We start from the raw sequence: 25445 nt of genomic DNA on the forward strand, positions 1-25445 counted from the left end.
CCTCTGCCCATTCTCATCTACCTCTCTGCTGTTTTCAACACTGTGGACCACCCTCTCCTCTTGCAAATCCTTCACTCCCTTGGTCTATGTGACACTGCCCTCTCTTGGTTGTCTTCCTACCTCTCTGACTGATCCTTGTTTGTCTCCTCGCATGACTCTCTCCCCCCACATTCTCTTACAGTAGGTGTTCCCCAAGATTCTGTTCTTGGACCTCTCCTTTTCTCCCTCTATACGACCTCTCTAGGTGAACTCATCAGCTCTTTTGACCTCCAATATCATCTCTATGCTGATGATACTCAGATCTACCTTTCCTCCCCTGACCTCTCCCCCATCTCTTATCACTTGTATCTCTGCTATCTCTTCCTGGATGTCCCTGCGATTTCTTAAATATTATACAGTATGTCTAAGCCTGAGCTGATCATCTTCCCACCCTCCCACATAACCTCACTTCCCACTGTTTCTTTATCAATTGATGGCACAACTATCTCCTCTATCCCCACAGTGCAGAGTTATCCTGGACTCCTCCATCTCCTTCAAACCACACATTCAGCACCTCTCGCAATCCTGCCATTTCCATCTCAAAAATATTTCCAGATCAGACCCTTTCTCACCCAAGATGTTACTAAAACTCTTATCCACTCAATGGTCATCTCCAGATTGGACTACTGTAACCTCCTACTTATTGGCCTTTCTTTCTCCCACCTCTCTCTACTCCAATCTGTCCTCAATGCTGCTGCTCGGCTCATCTTCCTCTCCAAACATTCTAAATCTACATTCCCTCTCCTACAAGCCCTCCACTGGCTCCCCTTCCCCTTCAGAACCCAATTCAAGGTTCTTACACTCGCTTACAAAGCCCTCACCCATTCCTCTCCCATTTACATCTTTGACCTCATCTCCTTTCACACTCCTGTCTGCCCACTTCGATCAACAAATGCATGCCGCCTCTCATGCCAACTGATTCCTGCCTTCAAGATTTTGTCTGTGCTGCTCTCCACCGCTGGAACTCTCTCTCTCTTCCCATAAGACTCTTCACCTCTCTAGAATCCTTCAAATGGGCTCTCAAGACCCATTAATTCATCAAAGCCTTCCAGCTCTCATCCTAACCTGCTGCTACATGCTTTCTCCTTGTCTATCTCATCTGTGATAGGCCTGTTTGTCTGCTCCTCCCCTTTAGAATGTAAGCTCTTAAGAGCAGGGCCCTCTACCCTCTTGTGCTTCTCTTTACTTATACTTTCATCTACTCCTTTCTCCCCACAAGGGCACCTAATACTTGGCTGCTTATGCCCTGTTGCTTATTTGAGTGTTATGATCGCTAATGCAGCAATGTGTATAAACCATGTCCTTGTCCTGCATTGTATTGTACTGTAAAGTTGGCTAACACGGTAAGTTGTGTAGCCGGCGATGCAATGGCTGTTTCGACGGCCGACATATCGGGCGGTCCTCACACACGGAGCGATCCACTGCCCAGCCGCTTGACATGCCGGCGCGCGCATAGTGCTGCATGGGATCATACATCACTTCTCCAGATCTCTTCTGCAGCATGAAAGATCTGGAGGAGCGAAGAACAATCCTACGAGAGTGCGCTCTAGCCGATCATACCCCCACATGGAACGATATAGCAGCGATATCGTTCTAATCCCCCGGATCTTCCGCTATATCACTCCTTATTTAGGGCCCTTTAGTCACTGGCTTCTTGTTCACATTTGTTTATGTACGTTGTAAGGCAACATATAAATAAATTATATTAATAATAATAGCATTGTAGGCATACCTAATGTCCTGGGAGCAATTGACTGTACACACATTCAGCGGAGACCACCTAGGGCCAAGGCCCATGTATACCTCAATAGGCACCATGCCCATTCGACAAATGTGCAGGTGGTGGGGTTTCATGACCTCCTGCACAAAGGCCATGTTCTCTTCACATTGGCCCTGTCATGGTCTTGCCCCTCTGCCTTGGCGCCTTATCACTGCTGGCTGTACTGTTCAATAGGGCCTCTTGAACAGCAACCTCCTCCACCACACTCCTCTCCCTGCCTCTTCTCTGCCCTGGACATATTCCTGTTCGCCTCCCTACACAAACACAAAACACACACACAAAAAAGGCAAACTAACACAAACCTATTCTCCTACTACCCCCACACACACAAGAACACCACTAATAGGACAAAAGAAAAAACACAATCAAGACAGAAAAATCAGACAAACAGATAAATAACAAGACAACAAATAAGCACAAAACAACTTCCACTCACCAAGCAACAATCTATTCCACTAGCCAAAAACTCTTCTACACCAGTAAACACACTCCTCACTGTCCCTCTGCAAACTCCTACCAACAAAACCCTCAAAGGTTGGGCTGTTTGGGGCATTTTTATATGCTTGGGCAGTGTGTACATGACATGTAATGGGGCATATCCACTACAGGAATTAATGAACGATTGAACGATAACGACATTATTATTATCGTTCAATCGTTAATTATACTGTGCAGTAGATATTGTGCCCACACTGAAAGATATGATGTTCAGTGCAGGCACTCTCCCTCATCCCTGAACATGCATAACCTGATGATATTGTCAGGTTGGACAGTAGGTTCAGGCGATGAGAGATGCCGACAACGACAAGTGGGAGCGCGCATCTTTGGTCGTTGCCGGCATATCCACTGCACGATATTGCGGACGATGAACGATGATATTGTTATCGTTCAATCGTTTATTTATATCGTGTAGTGGATATGCGCCTTAACTGCTTCAACCAATCAGAACATTTCCAGGATGATGCGTGCATTCTCGTGCATGATTTAAAAACACACTTCCATTGTCGCCCATGTCGTGAAACTACGTAGACATGCGTGTTGTGTCTTGCATGTGTTTGGGACAAAACTCATTTGCTTTCGCCATTGTAAAACACGATTTAGTCAAACTCGAATCTTGGTAAATTTGCGAGTTTGGTCTGGGAATACTCGCGCATGTTCGTGCGAACCTGCTCGCGTTTATTCTCAACCAAACTCGACTCTTAATAAATTTACCCCCCTGAGTCAGATCTGTCAAGATACCAACAGAACTGAAAGCGGTGAACATATTTTGCAGACATTACTAGCTATACAGTATGTAATATCCGGGTCCCTATTGAATTGCACAAGTTGTGGGAATCACAGAGGAGGGACTCCATTAATGTACTATAACTGGGAAGGGAAGTGGGAATACCCATTTATTCTGTGAAGGTGGAAAACCATTTTGATGTTATGGAGATGTAAGTCTGCAGTATGCATTATTCATTTACCAAGAAAAAGAGAGACAGCAAATAAATGTAAGCAATTATTTTTATTCTGCACAGATCTTAATGCATATCATCAGTATTTTTATTAATATATAAATTGACACAACATGAATAGCAATAGACAGTAACGAAAACGTTGTTTGGCGTTTTCAGTATTTTGCAGTACTTTGTTTTAATATCTCGGCAGTTGGTTTCATACAAGCCAAAAATATGATATGAAAGGGCAGCAAGAAGCAAAGTAAAAATAACATAATGCTTTTTATACACAACACTCTAAACTGGCTTGCAAGTGTCTTATATTACTACGGTATACTGCCATTACACTGCTCTTCCAATGCAAGTGATTTACTGTTTATTTAACATGAAGCCTTTAATAAGTTGTGGTTGTTATATAGATTATATTTTCATGTTTTATTAGTTCTTTCAGGGCAGGACCATTACTATCTACTGTAGAGTTTGTAAGTTTTTTTTTTTCTTCTATATTAATATCACATCCAGTTCCAATTGTTACCCAGTAGAATGTTGCAGAATTTGGTACATATATAAAATGTATTATTAAAAATAATACAATTGCACATACATAGTGTTTTTCTACACCACCTTCACCACCCCCCAAACTTACTCTCTGTACTGCCCTCAGCTATTTGGATGCCCCAAGGCAGTGGTTCCTAGACTGGGTGCCGTGGGACACTCTCAGGGGTGGATCAGGTTGGTGGTCCAGCATCAAATAAAACTATTTATGGTCAATGTAAGTGGCAAAAACATAAATGATGTAGACAAACAGAAGCACAACCCTGTCCACCACCGCACAACTGAACCTAAGGATGACAGGTAAGCACAATTAACAATAATTTTTTTCAGAATTTCTCAATAACACAGTTTTGGCTTAGATGTGCCATGAACATTTTTTTTTTTTTTTTAATACTCTAGGGCAGGGGTGGCCAACCCGCGGCTCTCAAGCCGCATAAGGCTCTTTTGAGCTTCTAATACGGCTCCTAGCTCGTCAGACCCCCATTAGTACTGACAACGCTGGTCTCTAAAGCCATCAGAGACTAAAGAAGCCTCTGATCACTTCAGAGGCCAGCGTTCCCAGTAATACAGTGCGCGAGTGATGTCATGACGTCACCCGCGATGTGAGGAGCCTGCGAGTCTGCTGGATCCAGTTAGATCCAGCAGACGGCGGAAGCAGCAGCAGCGACGGCGGGACTCGGGAGCCCTGGCGGCGTGGAGCGGTGCCAGCATGAAGGTACGTTTCTTCATAGGGGTGTGGACGGGGAGGGGGAGAGTGCTGGGGGCACTCCATAGGGGGCACTACTACAGGGAGCATTGCAGGAGGGGCACAACTGCTGGAGACATTGCTTAATGGGCACAGCTACAGGGGGCATTGCAGAAGGGGCACAACTACTGGGGGGCATTGCATAAGGTCATGCTCCTGCAAATGTCATACCAAAGGCGTGCGCACAAAAATGGGGCGTGAGCTTGTGACAGCTGGGCCATACCCCATTTTTGCCCGCGTGCATGGTATCAGCTCTTTTGCTTGACTACATATATATTTTGGCTCTTTGCCTTTGACTGGTTGGCCACCCCTGCTCTAGGGTGCCGTGATTCAAGAAAGTTTGGGAACCACTGCCCTAAGGACTTAGTACAAGGAACGTCAGAACAACAGTAGGGTAAGCTGAGGGTAACAGCACCAGGACAGGTAAACAGGAAGTTAGCAACAAAATCAGAATAAGGTAGTCATATGCTAAACAATGGGATAGAGAAAACAGGATACTCAATGAAACAAACATAAAAACAAAGTAGAAAGGCAGACGGTCACAAACATGAGACAAGCATGCAGCAACTTAAGGTCCAAGGACACGAAGTAGGGCTAGATACAGAACACTGGGAGCTATGGCAATCTCCAGTGTTTTAGCAGGCCTTATATACAGTATCTGTGGAGCTTGCAGAGAACCTGTAACAGCTGGACTCATTAGGATGGAGAAGTCAGATACAGAATGGATAGACGATACAAACAACAAGGGAACATGGAGAGATATATGCCTCAACAACTGCTTCAATATTCTAGAGCATCAGTGTCCAACAGATCTGTCGCTAGGCACGTATCATGAATAAACTCTACTGTTGTTGTAAACAAGGATGAGACAGTGCACCTTAGAGTTTAGAGAACGGGAAATATTTATCTCTCTAAAACAGCAGACATCCATCAGTGCATGCAAAGCCCAGGAAGACTGGGTGCAGAAGTTAGGTAAGTGGAGAAGCAAGAGACAAGGCAGAGAGAACAGACAAGTAGGGGGTAAGGAAGCACATGAGCAGAAACAAGCAAGTGAGGAAGAGTATGAAAGATGGATGTCACTTCTGTATTCTAGACTTAAAATTAATATTGCAAATGTATTGCTGTTTGCAAAGTCTTTGTAAATTGGCAAATGTGAACATTTTTCGGAACTAGGGCCAACATTGAATTTCGATTGGACACCACTGGCCTAAAGGCCAAGGAGTACATATTGAAGCACATTGGTCCTGGGCCCATATACCCTTAGATCATGTTAATCTGAAAACTAAAATGGTTTGTATTGAGCATTAATGACCTTACTAAAGATATGTACCAGTATTGGGTATATTTGCTAAGCAGCATTTGGCTAATAGAGGTCTTCAAATAGGCTGTTTATTTTCTTTTTAGACCATATCCTACTTCCTGAAGCAGAAGGGGCGGGACAACCACGGATAATGATTGTGTCACTCAGCTAATCAGAGAATAGACTGGCAAAGGATTTCCTCATGTTTCGGATGCTGTCCGCTTTGGCTTCGTCCTCGTTAGTTGATGAACGGAAGAATGATGACTGGGTGAAGTTGAAGGCGTTGGTCAGAGACTGAGACTTGCTAAGTAAAGGAATAAAGAAATATTGCTAAATTTGCACTGGATGACAAATATGGCATCATTATAACTTTCTGCCCGTCAATTAATCTAGGTCTAACCATTGAAGAGCATTTAATAAAATTACAATTTAAAATGCACCCTTTACCATTTTCGAAAACCCTAAGAACAAGCTCTTTATAATACTTTGTCATGAATGTATGTTTATATTGCTTCTACTGTATATGCACTTTCAGACTTTCATTTCCATTACTACATTTTGAGATACTGTACATGCAGTTTAAGATACATAGGGCGGAATTCAATTGTTTCCAGCCCCCTTCGCGCCCGATGGATCTAATCAATTGTTGCTCCTGTCGGGCGCGATCAGCTGCCAGCGCTCCATTTCAGCTCGCAGACCCAGGGGGAAATGGGAGAAAAAGTGACCTGTTTGGTCGCCCAAACAGCACTTTTCGCGATCGCGCCAAACACTTTGGTCGGGGGAAGCCGATTTACACGGCTAAACCTGACCACTTTGGGTGAGATCAGCGCGAAAAGCAGTAACAATTGAATAGCACCCTGCGATCTCCCGTCACTTTAGACGGGAGATCATGAAACCGCGAAAACAATTGAATCCACCCATATAATCTTAAATCTAGTCTATAGATGCATCTGAAGCAAAGGTGTGACAGTCATCATCATCAACTTGAAAATGGTGACCGTCTGGTGTCGGTACAGAAATTGTACTGGATAAGGAACACATTTCAAAGATACATGTAATGCAATATAAAATGCATCTGAGAGGTGCGTGTATAACCTGTGTCTGCACATAAGCACCTACAGTATTGTTCTGCTTATCCAAGTGAAGGGGCAGTCGCAGAACTTGCGAGTGGTGGGCCCAGGTGCAAAAATATTTGCCCCCCCCCCGCCCAACAGGTAGAAGCAGAGGGTGAAGAGGCAGTGGGTGACGTGTAGAGGCAGAGGGTAAAAGGGAGAGGAAGTGGGTGACAGGAAGAGGCAGTGCAGAGCAAGCGGAAATGATGGAGGTACAGGGGGGCCTGGGCCCGTGCCAGAACTGCATGGCTGGCATGACTGTGAGGTGGCCGGCAAGGGCACTCTATTACCCACTGTCTCAATATGACTAACATACATTTACCTACTGCTGGGGTCCACGCCACTGTGACTGGCTTAGCTCAAGCTGTGAGATGGCTGCACTGTGCGGGCAGGGGCATGGCAGCTCCTCCTATCCGCCGGTGTCATCCATCATCCCTGGCAGCAAGAGCAGGACCGCCTCACCCATAGCACTCGGGCAGTCACAGTCACTCAGAAGGCAGAGAGGAGGAGCCAGAAATGTTGAGAGGTTCCGCTGCCAGTCCAGCACCTCCTCGGGTGGACCGACCAGTCACGGCCCACAGAGTGGCAGTGTATTAATGATACCCCTTTCACATCGCAAACTTTGCTCTGACCTGGGATTTTGAACACTGGTCCAACTCAGCTGTGACCCGGATCAGACCCCTTTCACACTGCACCTTCGACCAGGGCTATTCCCGGGTTGGCCCTGTTCACACTGAACCCAGGTCAGCCATGTAAAACCCTATGGATATCATTAAAAATGACTTTTTCAGGCTCACAAAGATAAAGATAAAATCACAAAAGGTAAGAAAGGAGGGGTGGGGACATGCTCACAGCATCGCAGGAATCATGGCTGATGGATTACCACTGTGTAGCCCTGAGTTCATGTTTGTGCTTTACTGCTGTTTGCTTCAGCCAGTGAGAGCATGGTGCAGCTTCAGGCAGCATAGTGTACAGTTCACTTCTTCTTCACTCCAATCAGCCTTCACTGTAATGACAGTAGTGGTATTAAAGCCCTCCAGGCTGCCAGAATACTGCCTCTGCTGTTGTCTGCAGTGTGCTGCCTGTGTGTTTGGCTGCTGACATCATCAAGTGAGACCCAGGAACAGCCAATCAGTGGTGTTTGCTGAGCCCTGGGTTGAATAACCCGGGTTGGGCCCGTTCACACTGCACATCAACCCGGCTTATTCCTGAGTTCAATTCTGGTTAATTGCAGGGTTGAAATGCTGTGTTGCCGGACCCAGCAATTTTTCTGTTGGCGCGTTCACACTGCACCTCGACCTGGGTTGACCCAGCAATATACTGGATTACTTTGTGATGTGAAAGGGGTACTAGTCACTTTGACTCATTATAAAGCTGTCGCCTGTAGGCCCTTTCATAGCTATGGGCCCCGGTGCAATGCACCAGTTGCACGGCCGCTAGTTCCGCCCCTGCACAGGGGGATACAGTTCTTAAATACATGCAAGTGAAAATAATAGTGCAAGTTGTGCACATGTGCTGTGAGATAAAGTTTATATGAGACGTAAATTTACACAGTGCAACTGCACCTCTAGATCACCTCCTGGTGGTAACTTAGTTATTTACAGCTCTAGAAAAGATAACTCTACACTAAAGACTCTAGGAAATCAGGATTATGATGGAAACTTGCAAATACTGAGCTTAGGGCCACGTTTAATAACGAGTGATAAGCAATGTATTACTCTATTCTAATTATAAAAAGGTGCTTAAGCACCTTTCCAGTATCTATTAAGGCAGATACCACATCTTGTCTAATTGTAATGAGCAGCGCTCTGTGGATTTCTGCCTCCCATACAAAATGTATGGGCTTTGTATAACATCTTGTTGTGAAGGTCCAAACTAGCCAGGTCATCCTGGCATCTATCAACATCGCCGAGCAGTAATGTTTGTCTCCTGGCCCCAGCCCCATCCCTCCCACTCACCGCCCCCTCCCACAGATTCTCTTCATTCATCTGTGTTCCCGGATGAGAAAAAAATTCCTGCTATTTAACTCTACTGCTCGCTGCATGGCAAGGTAGTGTTAAATACCACCAGCTTGTCCCACAGCATCCGGGTGTAGCGTTCCAGCTCCCTCCTGGCCCTGGCAGTGTCCACCTTCCGGGCCTCTGGCGTACAGACAGCCTGCTGACTGAAAGAGTCGGGGATGAAGCGCACAATGGCGTGTGTGCACTGCCCCAGGCTGCTGGAGGCGGCATGCAACACTGACATGATGGGGGAACAATGCTGCTGTTGCAGCCATGAGGTGTTACAGAGTGGACAGTGGGGAATGTGTGCAGAGCCCAGGGAGATGGGGTGCAGAGCCTGGTGAGGTGGATGGTTTATGGCTGATGTTGAATGCTTTTGCCATTGATGGGGGAGAACCAGATGGTGTCTCTCCATCGATGTCTAAGCATAACTGAATGTTTTTTTTTTTACAAGGTGCCTGGACATGGAGCACAGCTCCGACCCCGGCACCCGCGAAGCACCGTCCCCAGGTTCTGGTTGGCCCACAGGTCAGTCAGTCAAAAAACAGGGATGACCATCGGTTGGTGAAACTATCAATGGTCATCCATTACATAGTTGGTAACCATCGATGGCTACTTGTTATTTTGTCATCGAGCTAGATGCAAGTTGCAGAGCGCTGGCTGTCAAGGAGGAAGGGAGGCCTCAAGCGACGATTGGATGGGAAGACACTGCAGGATTGCTATTGGCTGTGGCACACTCAGTCAAATCATATTGGTCATCACAGCGCATCCTGTGGGACCGATCATTTAGCAAAACTGCATCCCTCATTGCAAAAAGGAAGCACTATAGCACATAACAATGGACAATACGGTGTATTATTGATTTTATTAAAAAGTCTTTAACACGGAGGGCTAGTAGAGTAAAGGGGTAATTATTTTAATTAATGATGTACATGGCACTAGGGTGTAATATAACAGTTGTTTTTTTACTGAAGAATATTTAAGTTTTTATAAGTCAGGAGAAATCTAACCGAGGGAATACACTGTATATTCACAATAGTCACTAGGAAGCACTTCCCCTTTCTTGAATGACATCTCCCAGTAAATAACCGCACTGCACTCACGTGATCGGATATGTTTCTAATAATACAAGTACTTAGCACTGATTGCAAAATGAGGAAAGATCACTTTGTACTATTACATAATGGGCTGTCAGGTGTGAAAGTCAAAGATAAGGCTTCTAATTAAAGAAAAAGTTGACGTACCAGAATCTGAGTGTGCAAACTATAACTTTACCATTAGAGATTGAAAAAGAGGAAATCCAATGTAATAATTAGATTTTTAGTTTAAAATTGTTTTAATGATGTATCATGATCATGTGCTATGTCTTAAAACATTAGTCTGCACTCCTCACAGCACTCCTGATTGGAAAGTCAGGATAAATTAGAACATATAACCTTTCTAATCCCACTTTTACACCTAAATTCCGGGTCTGACCCAGAGTTGGAACAGGGTTCCAATCCGGATCAGACCCAGAATTTAGCTGGCGCCAACCCAGGATATTCCCGAGTCGGCACCGTTCACACCGGAGCCGGGTCTGCATAGACCCAGCTTTTCCGCCGTTGAAGTGGACGCTTGGAGATGACGTCATCTCCAAGTGCCACTGAAGCCGGACCAATCGGCCGGCATGCGGCACGCTCCAGGTCATCGTGACCCGAAGCGCACCGTTCACACTGCAGGGTTACTCCTGGGTTAAACCCTGCTAGTTACCTGGGTTGGAATGCCGGGTCACTTGACCCGGGAATCCAACCCTGTCCCCTTTTACACCAAGGAGCTACCAGGGTTAACCCTGCAATAACCCGGGTTTTAGCTCCGGTGTAAAAGGGGTATAATATAGCACATCCCTATCTACAGACACTGTATGCCCTTCCTCGTCTATTCTCTGTGCGGTGTAAGTCCCGTCACAAAGGGCGCATGAGAGCTGCCGGCTCCTGTGCACCTCGGCCGGCGTTGGGTGTCTTTTTCACCGCAAGTGCGACTTATTCGCGATGTGAAGCGAATAAGACGCACAAGCAGACTACTGTTAATATGATATGCGGCGTGTGTATATTCTGTGCGCAACAGAATCTGTAAAATCGTCACAACAGAACGTGGTGCGGAAAACAATCGCTGACCCTGTAACATAGCATTTCGTATACAGGTGCAGCTGCAGTCACACATTGATCATACACGTGCCGCATATCAGTATAATCAGCAAAGTCTGATTGTGCGTCGCATTGTGAATAAGATGCATTTGCGGCGTAACTAGAAGGGCTACAGCAACAGCGATGGAGGACACATCTGTATCTCCTATAATGGGGCCTATGCCTCCCACTTGTACCACTCAACTTACTAATTCAATTATCACTTCAGCCAGTCAGCTGAGATGTGATAGCAGCTACCTTGCTGACTGTAACCTACTAATACCCCTAAGAAGACTCTAAATGCACCCAAAATCCTGAAAAGGGACGCAGGCATTAGTAGCTGTATTGCTATCTTCTAATGCATGTAGGCGATGAGATATTTCACACCAGTGATTCTAGCAGAAGTGGGAAATTACAATGGCATCTGTGTAATTACATCCATTAACAAGAACCCCATAGAAGCGGGTGCAGCCTATAAGTGTGTCACCTGGGCATTTGCTCCATCATAATCCACCTCCGTTTTGTTTGCACTGATGTTGCCTAGTCATTTTCTTATTTAAAATCTGTACTATACGTTTTGAGGGTGAGTATATATTTGCTACGTCAACCATGGTCGTGCCATACAGAGAAGATCCATTTGAATAGGCATTAAGTTTTCCAATGCATACCTCCCAATATTAACAAATAGAAAACTGGGACAAGATTAGCTAAGTCATTGAGCCGCCAGGATCATCCCCCGGTTTGTAAAGAGCAAGGCACTTTCCAGTCTGGCTGCATGCCGTTTCACAACCGGAAATGGGTCAGTCATAGAAAAATTGGGACTATTGTGAGGTATGCTGAAGTACAGTACTATTGTGTTATAACTCCAGTGATAAGAGATAAATGGCTTTGATGGAGCCTATGTACAACATCACTGGGAATTTGTATCTTGAGATAAGAAAGATAAATTGATAGATACATCAATCGATAGTATTGTTTGTGGATAATATATATTATATATATTATGTTCACTCCTGTAACATATACAGCCATGGCCAAAAGTTTTGAGAATGACACAAGTATTGGTTTTCACAAAGTTTGCTGCTTCAGTGTTTTTAGACCTTTGTCAGATATTACTATGGTATACTGAAGTAAAATTACAAGCATTTCAAAGGCTTTTATTGACAATTACATTACGTTTATGTAGAGAGTCAATATTGTGTTGACCCTTCTTTTTCAAGAACTCAGTGATTCGCCCTGGCATGCTGTCAATAAAATTCTGGGCCACATACTGACTGATGGCCGCCCATTTCTGCCTAATCAATGCTTGGAGTTTGTCAGAATTTGTGGGTTTCTGTTTGTCCACCTGCCTCTTGAGGATTCACCACAAGTTCTCAGTGGGATTAAGGTCTTGGGAATTTCCTGGCCATGCACCTAAAATGTGGATATTTGGTCCCTGAGCCACTTAGGTATCACTTTTGCCTTATGGCAAGGTGCTCCATCATATAGGCATTGTTCGTCACCAAACTATTCTTGGATGGTTGGGAGAAGTTGCTCTTGGAGGATGTTTTGGTACCATTCTTTATTCATGGCTGTGTTCTTGGGCAAAATTGTGAGTGAGCCCACTGCCTTGGCTTAAGAAGCAACACCACACATGAATTGTCTCTGGATGCTTTACAGTTGGCATGACACAGGACGAAGACTTTTGGAGGATGATCTGGTGTCAAGAAAGACAGCAAAGAAGCCACTTCTCTCCAGGAAAAACATCAGGGACAGACTGATTTTCTTCAAAAGGTACAGGGATTGGACTGCTGAAGACTGGGGTAAAGTTATTTTCTCTGATGAATCCCCTTTCAGATTGTTTGGGGCATCTGAAAAAATGCTTGTCCGGAGATGGAAAGGTGAGTGCTACTTTCAGTCCTGTGTCATGCCAACAGTAAAGCATCCTGAGACCATTCATGTGTGGGGTTGCTTCTCAGCCAAGGCAGTGGGGCTCACTCACAATTTTCCCTAAGAACACAGCCATGAATAAAGAATGGTATCAAAACATCCTCCAAGAGCAACTTCTCCCAACCATCCAAGAACAGTTTGGTGATGAACAATGTGTTTTCCAGCATGATGGAGCACCTTGCCATAAGGCAAAATGATAACTAAGTGGCTCGGGGAACAAAACATCAAAATTTGGGTCCATAGCCAGGAAATTCCCCAGACCTTAATCCCATTGAGAACTTGTGGTGAATCCTCAAGTGGCAGATGGACAAACAAAAACCCACAAATTCTGTCAAACTCCAAGCATTGATTAGGCAAGAATGGGCGGCCATCAGTCAGTATGTGGCCCAGAAGTTGATCGACAGCATGCCAGGGCGAATTGCAGAGGTCTTGAAAAAGAAGGGTCAACACTGCAAATATTGACTCTTTGCATAAACTTAATGTAATTGTCAATAAAGGCCTTTGACACTTATGAAATGTTTGTAATTTTACTTCAGTATACCATAGTAACATCGGACAAAAAGGTTTATAACCACTGAAGCAGCAAACTTTGTGAAAACCAATACTTGTGTCATTCTCAAAACTTTTGGCCATGGCTGTACATCAAAGGCTTTAAGAATGTTGGCAGCAGAGATACACAATAACACATGTGATTGCTGCCTGTATATATTGAGCCAGGAAGTTCACAAAATCGTGTCTGTAGCTGCTATGGTTACAATCAGAGAAAATGAGTAGTGTTGCAATATCGAAGGCCATGAATGCCTTTTTTCTGATAAGGTATTTTCACTGACAATTGCATAAATGTAAATATAATCACGTGTACAAGGTATGTTTCACACAAGACCATTTTTTATGCAAAGCTCTACATTCTAGTTACATGATGTTCATTGTAAATCTACTTAAGTTACAAGACTTGGAGAATGCCTGACAAGTCTTATCACAGTTGCTGCATTCTCAAAGAATCTACTAAGAACACCGTTATCATGGGATTTACACGTGTCGTTTTCACATCCAATGCCAACTAAAAGAAAATCCTGAAGGAAACACAAACCCCATTAAAGCTTAATGAGGTAGGGCAGTCATGTGCCACTGTTTAGGAGTTGTAGGGGAAGGGAGGTGGCTAAGGGGCGGCTTATCGGTCACACCCTGAAGCTGTGATGCGTGACCACAGTTTTTACCTAGAAACTGTGCTTAAGACTTACTGGCCTAGATTCATACATTGCTTCCTAGAAATGAAGAAGTTAGGTATGAAAACAAGAGGTGGACATGATCTGATGATGGCTTATGTGTCACCAAATAGGTGCGACAAGGCCCATAGTGATGCTAATTTCTGCAACATGCACCTCTTCACTGAGGTAGCCGTGCCTCCAATTATCACAGCACAACATTGCCCACCTTGCAGGCAGGTAAGCACCTAGTCACTAGATTGCCTGCTCCCTACCCTAGTCTCCCAGACATTATGGCCAAGTAGTCATCTTTAGGGCAGACTAGATGGGCCAAGTGGTTCTCATCTGCCATCAAATTCTGTTTCCATTCCATCTTTAACTAATGGTGCATACACAAGGGACGATCGTCAATGATAACGATATCTTTGAACGACCTCACGGGCGATGGACGATATCGTTATCATCCATACGTGTCTACGAAACGCAGCTCGTTGGTGGGTTGAAGGCACCGATAAATGCACGATATGAACGATAACGTTATGATCGATATTGTTATCATTCATATCGTGCATTTTAATCGTACCGTGTGTACGCACCATTATAACACATACTTCATGAATTACAAAAAGCGGCACAAACATATGCTTAGTACAGAATACTAGTGACAGCAGTATGACAAAACAAGAATGGAAACACTAAGGAGATGCAAATCGTTCACAAATTGCCAATCTTCTCATTTAGGGGTAGATGTACTAAGCCTTGGAGAGTGATAGTGGAGAGAAATAAAGTACAAACCAATCAGCTCCTCTGTCATTATTCAAACACAGCCTGTGAAATTACAGCTAGGAGCTGATTGGTTGGTACCTTATCTCTCTCCACTTTACCTCTATCCAAGGCTTAGTACATCTCCCCCTTAGTGAGAATAACTATTGTATGAAAGTTATAAAGCTAATTTCACAATCACTCTAATTAACAGCTAAAGCTGATGCACTTACAGTTCCAGACAGAAAGCAGTGTGGGGTTGTCCTGTTGTTGAATCACCATCACTACAGCTTAGCAGTCATTACACACCCCTAGTCAGGAAGCCACTAATGTGGCATAAATCAGGAAGAGGTAGCAGGCCTTATTACTTTATGATTAGGTGCTAAGTAACGGTGACTGAGAGCACTCATCACGCACCCTAATAGTCCAATTTTCCCAGAGCAATTCCGATGGACTGTGGCTAAAGGGGCATGTCCTACTAGAAGTGTGTGCTAAAACCTGGAGATGCTCACTGAGTATTTATCTCCTTCCAATAATTTTTCCCCACAAAAGGAAATCTAGCTTCTTCAGTGCTCTGCCAACAAGGTGCACCATGTGCCTACTCCATACTTTGCTATCCCCTCTCATCTCTTGGTGCAAACTGACACAAACGTCGCCAACTTGCTCTGAAAACCCAACGCACTTTTGTGGAAATCCTTGCTTGTGCTTTTTAAACCAGGCCAAATGTAATCCTCAAGGGGTCAGGTCAGGTCTAGCCAACCGGTGGCTCTCCAAGTGTTCTAAAACTACAACTCCCAGGATGCTTTAAAAGCTGATCAGCGGGAGGGCATGCTTGGACTTGTAATTCACAACAGCTGGCGAGCCACAGGTTGGTCAAGCTTGGCTCAGGTCATATTGGTGCTGATTCAGAGCTCACTGCAGGTCGGCTGTAATTGATCCAGCATAGCATGAACAACTAAATGCTTATATCCGCTCATGTGCAGTGCTGTACGCATCACTGCGGCTGAACTACCCCTACCCGTATACTTAGTTTCATAGCATCACTATTATCCGTTCACACTTGCACCAGTCCTATAATAGGTGCAAAATATCTATTCCCAACAAGACCCATTGCAACCCTGTTACTGCCCTTCAGTTACAATGCAAGATGCGTTCAGTTTGCATATAACTCTGCATCACGCATTGTTGCATAGGCTTCTCACCGGGTGCATGCAAAACCACGCATGGTATGTTCCCCAAGCAGAGTTATATTCATCTCTGTATCAGCCCATTGTGTTTATGCAAGAGCTGAATGTGCCGGATTCAGCTGGACACTGTTGGGCGCATCTGATGGTGCTGTCAGCCACTACTGCCACTAGCTTCCTGTCTCCACCACAGGCATCAACTGCTATTGTTTTATGTGTGTTGCCCTAAAAGTATTATTGTCAATGTATATTTATTAGTATATGCTAACTTTAACAAGCAAATTGCAAATGATTTGATTTGAACATGGTCTTACTTCAGCTGTGGATGAGGTTTGGCTTTTTCAGGTGGCTCCATAGGAAGGCTGGATTGAGGTTCCACATTGCCGGCATTAGGAGGCGTCTGTCCTACAGAACGGGGGTCTTGAGCTGTGGCAGATGGTGGGCCTTGTGGATCATTCTGTGGAAGCAGATCCTGACCAGGAGACCTTTGTGTATCCAGATGAGGGAGTGGCGGGTGGCTGTCTGATTGCAATCCTTGGGGTTGCACTGTGCCCCCTAGGTTTAGTACAAGAAAAACTTCACATTGTTGCAGCATTAATAGGATCTAAAACAACCTCTTTATCACCCATGATAGCCAGAGAAAAGCAAGTCTACGACACATGTGTTAAACTCATGTAATCCGGCATGTTTAACCATATTATTTCCATTGCCTTGCAGACTGTTGCACAATATAACATCCTGTGATAAGAATCCAGAATGTGTTATAGACATTGTCCTGAATAAACTATGTAATTTCTCTGACATTGCATCATGCATTAAGTTACTGGTTTTACTGGTCTCACAACATGATGATGTAATTTTAGTTATTATACATGGCCAGATATTAAACTTTCCCTGTACTTTTCGGGTATATGTTTACAAAACATTAAATGTTGGCGTGAGTTTACATGTTACACTTTATATCGCTTGTAGAGATAATAGGTTACTTGTTTGGACTCTGGGATAATGGTTATTGCACCACGTGTAAATATAGTGTTCAATGTTGTAAAACATTTAGATTCAATTAAATGCTGATGAAAAGGTTAAGGTCCATATAAAGAGCTGAAAGGAAAATATAAAAATGTATGCTTACTGGCAAGTGTCCTATCTGCAAAATAGGAACATATTTGTCCCAACAAGAATATGAGTATTCCAATTAGGGAGCACCGAGTAAAACATTTAAACATTGGCTTTTCTTTGGCAGGGCTCCTAGGAATAAAAACCCCCCAACAATCTTGTAGTTTGATAGGTGATGAATAAGACCTCTTCTAGGCCATAGTTACTGTCCGATGAAAAATAAAATAAAAATATGTAGAAAATCCACTCTCAAAACGTACTTTATGAGCAGGAAACAGCAATTAGAATCATTTCATTCATTCATCAGACCATAATTACTTTGGAAATAAATCTCTAATACCTATTTTTTTTACCACAATTCATTTTGAAAGGATTCCACTTAGAGACGATCATAAGCAATAATTACTATGTAACAATACGTAGCTACTAGTATTACATATATATGTTTTGTAATTCATCATAAGGCTGCTCAGTAAAGGGTGACATGATGATCACTACCTCTAATACACTTCCATAGACTTCTATACTCTGCTGACCCAAAGCATATATTAAAGGGAATTTTACCCGCAGATACTTTACCAATATAAAAGGTAATTAAGGAAAGTGCAAAACATGCAAGCACGCAGCTCTGTATAGTACTTGCATAAATGCAGATGTTGGTCTACCTAGCTCATTCAGAGGTATACAGAGATGCCCAGCTACATCATTGCCTGTAGCGCAGCGAATTGCGCCACGCGTGACACGAGACGAACTCCCACGATCGGAGACGCGCATTTGCATCTTCATAGGAATGAATGTAGATGCACTCCAACGATCGGGGACGCGCCATAGCGTACCGTGGCGCATGTCACAATGCGCACGCACGTTTGTGGCGTGATCAGCCACAATGACCTTGGGGGCATCTGTATGTATTCACATTGAATTGAATATTACAATTACCCCTGTGAATCAATGTGCAAATACTTTTGCAAAATAGAATAAGCAACTAGAAACGTACAAAAGATGAAATCATCACCACCTAATGTAGTACCACTTGGATTTAATTTCATTTTCAACGCACTTAGCGCCTTACTTGTTTTTTTTTTTTTATTAATCATGACATTGTTCAAAAAGCTTTTACAATAGAAATGCAATTTCCTTTTTTTAAGGGTACCTGGGAGGTGCACAGGACATCACCATTGCAAGTTTAGGGCAAATCCTGATTACTGGTACTTCCTCAGTAAGATGAAACCCTTTTGCTCAGTGGCCAATTGTAATTCAGGTAACCCTAAATATATCATCTTCTTTCTCAATCTTTTTCATCTCAAATAAATAATCTTGTCCTGTTAAATATTCTAATTTTAGCATGTAGGAGTATAACTTGGGACCCTTGTGCATCCAGGCCCTGTTCAGCAAAGATGGCTCTATCATTACCCAACAACTTCCATCAAAAGATACAACATTTGGAGCCAATTTAGAGGTTTCCATGTTGGCCTACAAATCCAGGAGTATTGGATCACAATTGGAACACATCATAAACACACATTGTACTTTATGGAAGAACTATGGCAGGGAGATTGGTCGGCATTGCTGTAACTATTAGACAACACAAGCATATAACAAACTATGGGGTTCATGTATCAAGCAATGAAAGCGTGGAGCAGTGGACCAGTGGAGAAGTTGCCCATAGCAACCAATTAGCTTTGAAGTAGCATTTATCAAGTAGTCTTTAAAATAATAGGTACAGTAGGAGCTGATTGGTTGCTATGGACAACTTCTCCACCCTTTTCACTGCTTGATACAAAAACACCTATTTGTATCTAATACCATGGCCGGGAGTCCCCCTTTAATGATGAAGACTGCGAATAAAGAACAGACACTGCATTTAGCTGGTCGGGCATTGCACTTAGGAAAAGCAAATTGTCTTTGTCCTTCACTATTAAAAGAAAAGTTTATAATATTGACTATAACTGTTCGTAATTGTGAAATTTGTAATTAGTTTCCTAAAGAGCTATATTTAGATACCAGTGAATGATAATTATACACTCCAATGTATGAATCAATTCAATATTAACCTTCTGTCCATAACATGACCCAGGCTGATATTTTATCTTTGCAGTTAATATAAGTCTATATTTAGGACAACATTGTGTAAGCTGATCAGCAGGTTTGTGAAATGACATTATTTGAAGCTGTTGTGCTTCCTTAGTTTAGCAGAACATTGCGGCTGATATCAAGTGTCTGCATGATGTGGTCTGAACAAGCTGATTCTGCTATTTAAGAAACTCCTGCACTGGTTTAATCCAGAACGACATGACTGAGGGATACGAAGAGGAGTTATCTTCAGGACAGTGATTCATTTTTTTAGAATTTTACTTATAAGGCAATAATCATCGCTATACAAAAAAATCTCAGCACTCATTAAATACAAAGACAATTAATTAACTAGTTAAGATTATTAACTGTATCATAAATAAAGTATTAATTCTCCATCCATTGTCTTACATGTAATTTTCGTCCTCAATCTATTTGACATCTAATTCATTCTACAGATATTTGTTTACTTATTAACGCTTCTTACCCAGTTACTCTGGATATCAAGGTTGTCTCCATGTATTTCCAATAACGGTCCTACTTGTTCTACTAGGTGTGTCTAATGACTAGTGCAGTGCTTTCCAAACTCGGTCCCCAGGGCACCAAAGGTCCAGGTTTTAAGGGTTTCCATGCCTAAGCACAAGTGATTTAATTAGTATCTCAGTCAATTTGATTTAATCATCTTTGCTCAACCATGGATAGCCTTAAAACCTGGACCGTTAGCGTGCCTTGAGGACCTAGTTTGGGAACCTCTGAACTAGTGTGATAGATGCTACCACAGAATGCTCTCTGCTATGCTACAGTCTCTCTGCGGTCTGATGCAGGAAACACAGCACTATCAGCTAACAATGACAATGTTTGTAAAAGCAGCAAGGATGTTGCAGGTTCCCAAAAGACCCTGGGTTACATATATTTACTTACAGAAAGACCCTGGATGGTGTACTTGATACTTGAGGTCGTGACTCTTGGAGCCAGGGTCTAGAGACCGCCTGAGTAGCAGGGGTGTAGTAGGTATTACAGCCGGACGCATGTCCGGTGGTTCAAATACCAACAGCGGCAGCCCGGCAAGGGTGAAAATCCCGATCGTCAAAAGGTAAGTATGTTCTAACCTAATTCTACACCCTAACCCTCCTTAGGGGTGCCTAACCCTAACCTCCCCCCAAAGTGCCTAAACCTAAGTACCCCGGGGGGTTGCCTAACCTCCCCCCGGGGGTGCCTAACCCTAACCCACCCTTCACCTAGCCTGACCTTAACCCTCCTGGGGGGGTGCCTAACCCTAAGTCCCCCCTGGGAAACCTAAACCTAACCCTCCACCCCCGCGGCTGTTCGCGCCTGGCATCACTTCGATCGGGATGCCGGGCGTCGGTCTTCCGGCGTTGGTAAAATGACAGGCGTCTAGATTTAGACGCCTGTCATTAATACCACGCCGGGATTAGAACGTCTGGAAGCCGGCAGTCGGGATTTAGACCGTCGGCTTCCAAACTACATCCCGAGTAGCAGTACAACAAGCATACTGTATTAGTCATTGCTTCTGGGTGCAAGTTACTAGTTAGTTACCAGCCCCATCTTGAAAATGATGTCAGCCTAGGAGTAGTCTTCTATGACTTTTACATTAATCAAAACTAGTGGATTACTTACATTTTCAACAAAATGACATGAGTGCCATTTAGCAATATTTATTTCTAACTGAGGATTTTAATAATTTTGGTTGGGTTAAACCTCAAATTAATTAATGGCCTGATACAGAGTTGAACACAAGTTGGTTGCAGATGATAACCCTCATAATCATGAGATTGCAGTTCCAAACTAATAACCCGAGCATGGGCTTGTTTAAGGGGCCCAGAAAAGGCCTGGACCAGCAGTGCAGGGGGAAGAATGCCCCCTCCTCGGCATAGGCTGCTGTGCATAGTAGTTACCATAAATACTCGAGTATAAGCCGAGTCTTTCAGCACATGTTTTGTGCTGAAAAAGCCCCCCCTCGGCTTATACTCGAGTGATGCTCCAGGACCAGCGGGCCGCGGTGCAGACTGTTTCTGTGACACCGCTGCACCGCGTGTGTAGCGCTGACCGGACGGAGTTCGGTCAGCACTACACAGAGCCGCCGGCAACGACAGCTGTGTGTTTGTTGTAATTAGCAGCCGATGAGAGTGGGGGAGCCATCTTCCGGCTCCCGCAGTGGGTAATGGGAGAGACGTCATGATGTCATGACCTCTTCCATAATGCAAAGCGGCCGGAGGAGCCGGTAGCAGCGTCGGGACCAGGAGCGGGGTTTCAGATAAGTGTTTTTTTTTTTTTTACGTCTCTCTCTACTGGGGGGGGGGGCTACTATTGGGGGCAGTCCAGGGGGGGGGATTACTACTGGGGGCACTTCCGGGGGGGCTTTCTACTGGGGCACTACCAGGGGGGGGGATATTACTACTGGGGGCACTACCAGGGGGGATTACTACCAGTAGCTGCTTAGGCTTATACTGGAGTCAATAAGTTTTCCCAGTTTTTTGTGGTTAAATTAGGTACCTCGGCTTATATTCGGGTCGACTTATACTCGAGTATATACGGTATTTCATTTTTTGCCCCCGGATTTATCAACACTCCCATGACCCGGGTCCATCACTGCTCTCTACAGCCCTGGGACAAAATGAATAGCCAATTTTCTGTACATGAGAATGCCATGCTAAAGGCCAATTACACCCACTCAGTGACTAAGCCACAAGTGGATATATAATACGTATGGCTCTGCAATGCCTGTACTTGCCTATGCTTGGTTCCAGAGCATGTGCAGTGCAAACATGCAAGATACGCTCTGCAAATGGGTTTACATTCAGCTCTGTATCAGACCAAATATGGTTTAGAAGTTTTTCTATTTTCCACTGAATCCCCTCATAGATGTCTGTCATATGTTTAGCCTATAGAAATTGTGCATTGGTGCAACACACACCTCTTGGTAACACCAGAAAACCTATGAAGTAGCATTTGAATTGTAGTTTATATTCCAGGCTTGTAAGCAGACATTCCCTCATCAGGAATGGATCAAAGACAGTAAAACCTACAATTCAAATTTTGTCAGTGAATTATATTTTCAGCATGAAGTAGAATTAAATATGAGGTATGTCTATTAAATAAATAAAGATGAGTTATTTAATCAGTCTCGTTATTTGTATTACAAATATGTTTGTTCCCTTCAATATACTCCCCATTTTCACTAATACATCGCTGTAGTCTTGTTTCCCACTGGTGGAAGGCATGGAGCAAATCCATTTCTGTTAGTTGTTTCAACATATCTGCCGTTTTCTTCTGTACAGCATCAACTGATTCATAATGTGTCCCTTTAAGCACTTATTTAAATTTTGGGAAAAGATAAAAGTCACAAAGTGCAAAATCGGGTGAATATGGAGGATGTTCAAGAGTAGTAATGTGATTGTCGGTCATAACTTCACAGAAAGTGCTTAGTGAGCAGGCGCATTGTCCTGGTGAAGAATGAAACCATTTTTCCACAGTTGCGGCCGTTTCTTTCTGGCTCTTTCTCTCAGCTTTTTCAAAACTTCCTTATAATAATGCTGGTTACTGTTGTGCCTTCTGGAACCCATTCTTGCAAAATTACACCCTTGATATCGAAAAAAACAATGAGCATTACTTTGAATTTTGACTTGCTTTGACAAGCTTTTTTCATTCTGGGTGATGACCGTGTTTTCCAGAGCACTGACTGTCTTTTGGTTTCAGGATCGTACTGGAAGATCCAGGTCTCATCACAAGTGATTACTTTATGAAACAGGTTTGGATCTGCGTCAAGTTGCTGCAGAATGTCAACACAACATTCCTTGCAACGTTCTTTTTGCTCTGATGTGAGAACCCTTGGGACCATCTTTGCACAAACTTTCGTCATGTTAAGATCCTCACGCAAAATATTCCATGTGGTGTCATTGTCAATGTTCACAGATTCAGCTATCATTCAAACACTGAGTCGGCGGTCTTTTCGAACAATCTGACTGATTTTTTCTACATTTTCTTCAGTTCTTAAAGTGCAATGTCGTCCAGGGCATTCATCATCTTCGACATTCTCACGTCCCTCGCTGAATCTTTTGTGCCCCACGCGCACGAGACAGGCAGTCATTCCCATAGGCCGTAGTAAGCATTTGAAAACATTTTGTTGGTGTTTTGTGCAATTTTACTAAAAATTTCAAATTGACACGTTGTTCAACTTTTAAATTTAGCATTTTTTCAGCACTCTACAGAAAACACAACAAAATTAAATGGCGACTCACAATCAACTGAATGTCATAGAGTGTTGCTGCTTGTCATGCAGGTTCAGACAAGTTCAAGGTTACTACGTATGCAGGTAGTACCGGTTATGACTGCTTTGTTTACTAGGTGGAATCACAGTCTCATTATTTTATAGACATACCTCGTACTAGAAAAAAAAAATGCAAGAGACATGGTACTAAAGGCCAGTACCAACCCCGTAATCGACAGACCCGAAGTAGTGTCGGCATCAGCAAGCGCATGCACACTTGCCGGAGCGACGGCAGAGGGATAGCGGAAAACGACAGTGGGTTCACACTACACGTTTTGAACGATTTGATGTTCCGATGCATCGGAATCGGCCAAATCATTAAAAATATCGTCTAGTGTGTACCCAGCTTAACTCTTTCTTACCTGCCCATTATTGTTAGAACACCTCATTTTTCTTTGGAAATGTTTCAGAAATTTCAAACTGAACACTGACACTATTTCTGTAAAGTCTGTCCCACGTCTCAAGTTAATTGAGTATGCTTATAAAGCGGTGGTGGGTTTGACTCATACTTGCCGACATTCAGCTACCTCCTTCCGGGAGGGAGCTGAATGCCTGCAAACAGTGGGGGGGCGTGGCCGAGCAATGGGGTCCATGTTAGGGGTGGGGCCAGGGGCGGAGTCACACAATAGCATCATCGTGGCCCCGCCCCCTCTTCACAATGCCAAAAATAAAGGCATTGTGAAGCAGGGGGCCGAGCCACAATGACGCGATTGAGAGCGAATTGCGTCATCTGGCCCCGCCGTTGCAGGGATTTCTAGTAGGTAGTGGGGGGTGGCAGGCGGCAGCCAGGAGGCTTGCCTGCCTTTCCGAGGGGTCGGGAGCGGCACCCGATATTCGGAAGGGTAGGCAAGCCTAGTTTGACTTCGAAATTTAAAGCAGCAATATTATTATGGGCAAACTCTGGCATGTTTTGCACTTAATATTAGTATCGCTTCAAATTTTAAGGTCACACCCACAATATACTCCAATGACACAAATTCATAAATACACTGGCCTGTTAGAAGTGTTCACTACAGCAGCTCTAAAACTGAATACAGTACCATGCTTACTGTATAGCAGAGCACTGCCAGCATCAGGAATTTCTCCGCAATATAGCTGTACAGTTCCACCTGCTTTGAGGCATGTTGAGTATACAGAACTGATGTTAGTCAGTATTCCAATGTCCATTTATCCTTAGGACATCAAAAGATGGACATGGACTTTTGTAATAACTATTTTTAACATAACTGATAACTTTTTTTGCAGTGTAGTTTTATTTGCTGTAAGTAGAGGTGAGCAAAATTCACCAATTCATTCAAAATGTAAGATCTCAATGTACTTTGAAATGAAAGCATACAACACATACCCAATTGGAGATTAAAATAAATGATAGAAACATTTTGTTTAACAAAACTGAATCTACATTTATGATTCACCACAGTAGCCACCTTTTGCAGATACCTGTATAACCGTTATACACACTTGTGGCATTCTTTCTACAATGTAAATCAAACATAGTATGGGAACAATGATAGAAGTTCCAACTAATGTGTTGCACTTTCATCCTTCTGCCCAGTTCAAACCAAACCAGCTCAATGGGACTTAAGTCTGGAAACTGCAATGGCCATTCCATTATTTGAACCTACTGACTTTCTGACATAGCCTGGCGGGATGTTTTGGGTTATTATCTTGCTTTAGAATAAACCCTTGACAAAGTAGGCGTAGACCAGAGTAAATTTCATGGCCCTGCAAATTACTGTGGCAGCCCTTTCAGCTC

The 25445-nt window shown here is 43.6% G+C and overlaps 1 protein-coding gene across 1 annotated transcript in view; it reads right to left on the minus strand.

Annotated features, from left to right (window-relative positions):
- Nucleotides 1–3340: 3340 nt before the first annotated feature.
- SYN2 (synapsin II) overlaps nucleotides 3341–25445 on the minus strand; it is a 350053-nt gene continuing 327948 nt past the window's right edge. The window contains exons 12-13 of the mRNA XM_088472716.1: nucleotides 16527–16767; nucleotides 3341–6162 (exon numbers count right to left, since the gene is read on the minus strand). Of these exons, the coding sequence (XP_088328842.1) occupies nucleotides 6027–6162; nucleotides 16527–16767 (377 nt within the window). The 3' untranslated portion in view covers nucleotides 3341–6026. The remainder of the gene's footprint in view (nucleotides 6163–16526; nucleotides 16768–25445) is intronic.

The sequence above is a fragment of the Taudactylus pleione genome, unplaced genomic scaffold, assembly GCF_031769625.1.
Source record: "Taudactylus pleione unplaced genomic scaffold, aTauple2 ptg000128l, whole genome shotgun sequence".
NCBI lineage: Eukaryota > Metazoa > Chordata > Amphibia > Anura > Myobatrachidae > Taudactylus > Taudactylus pleione.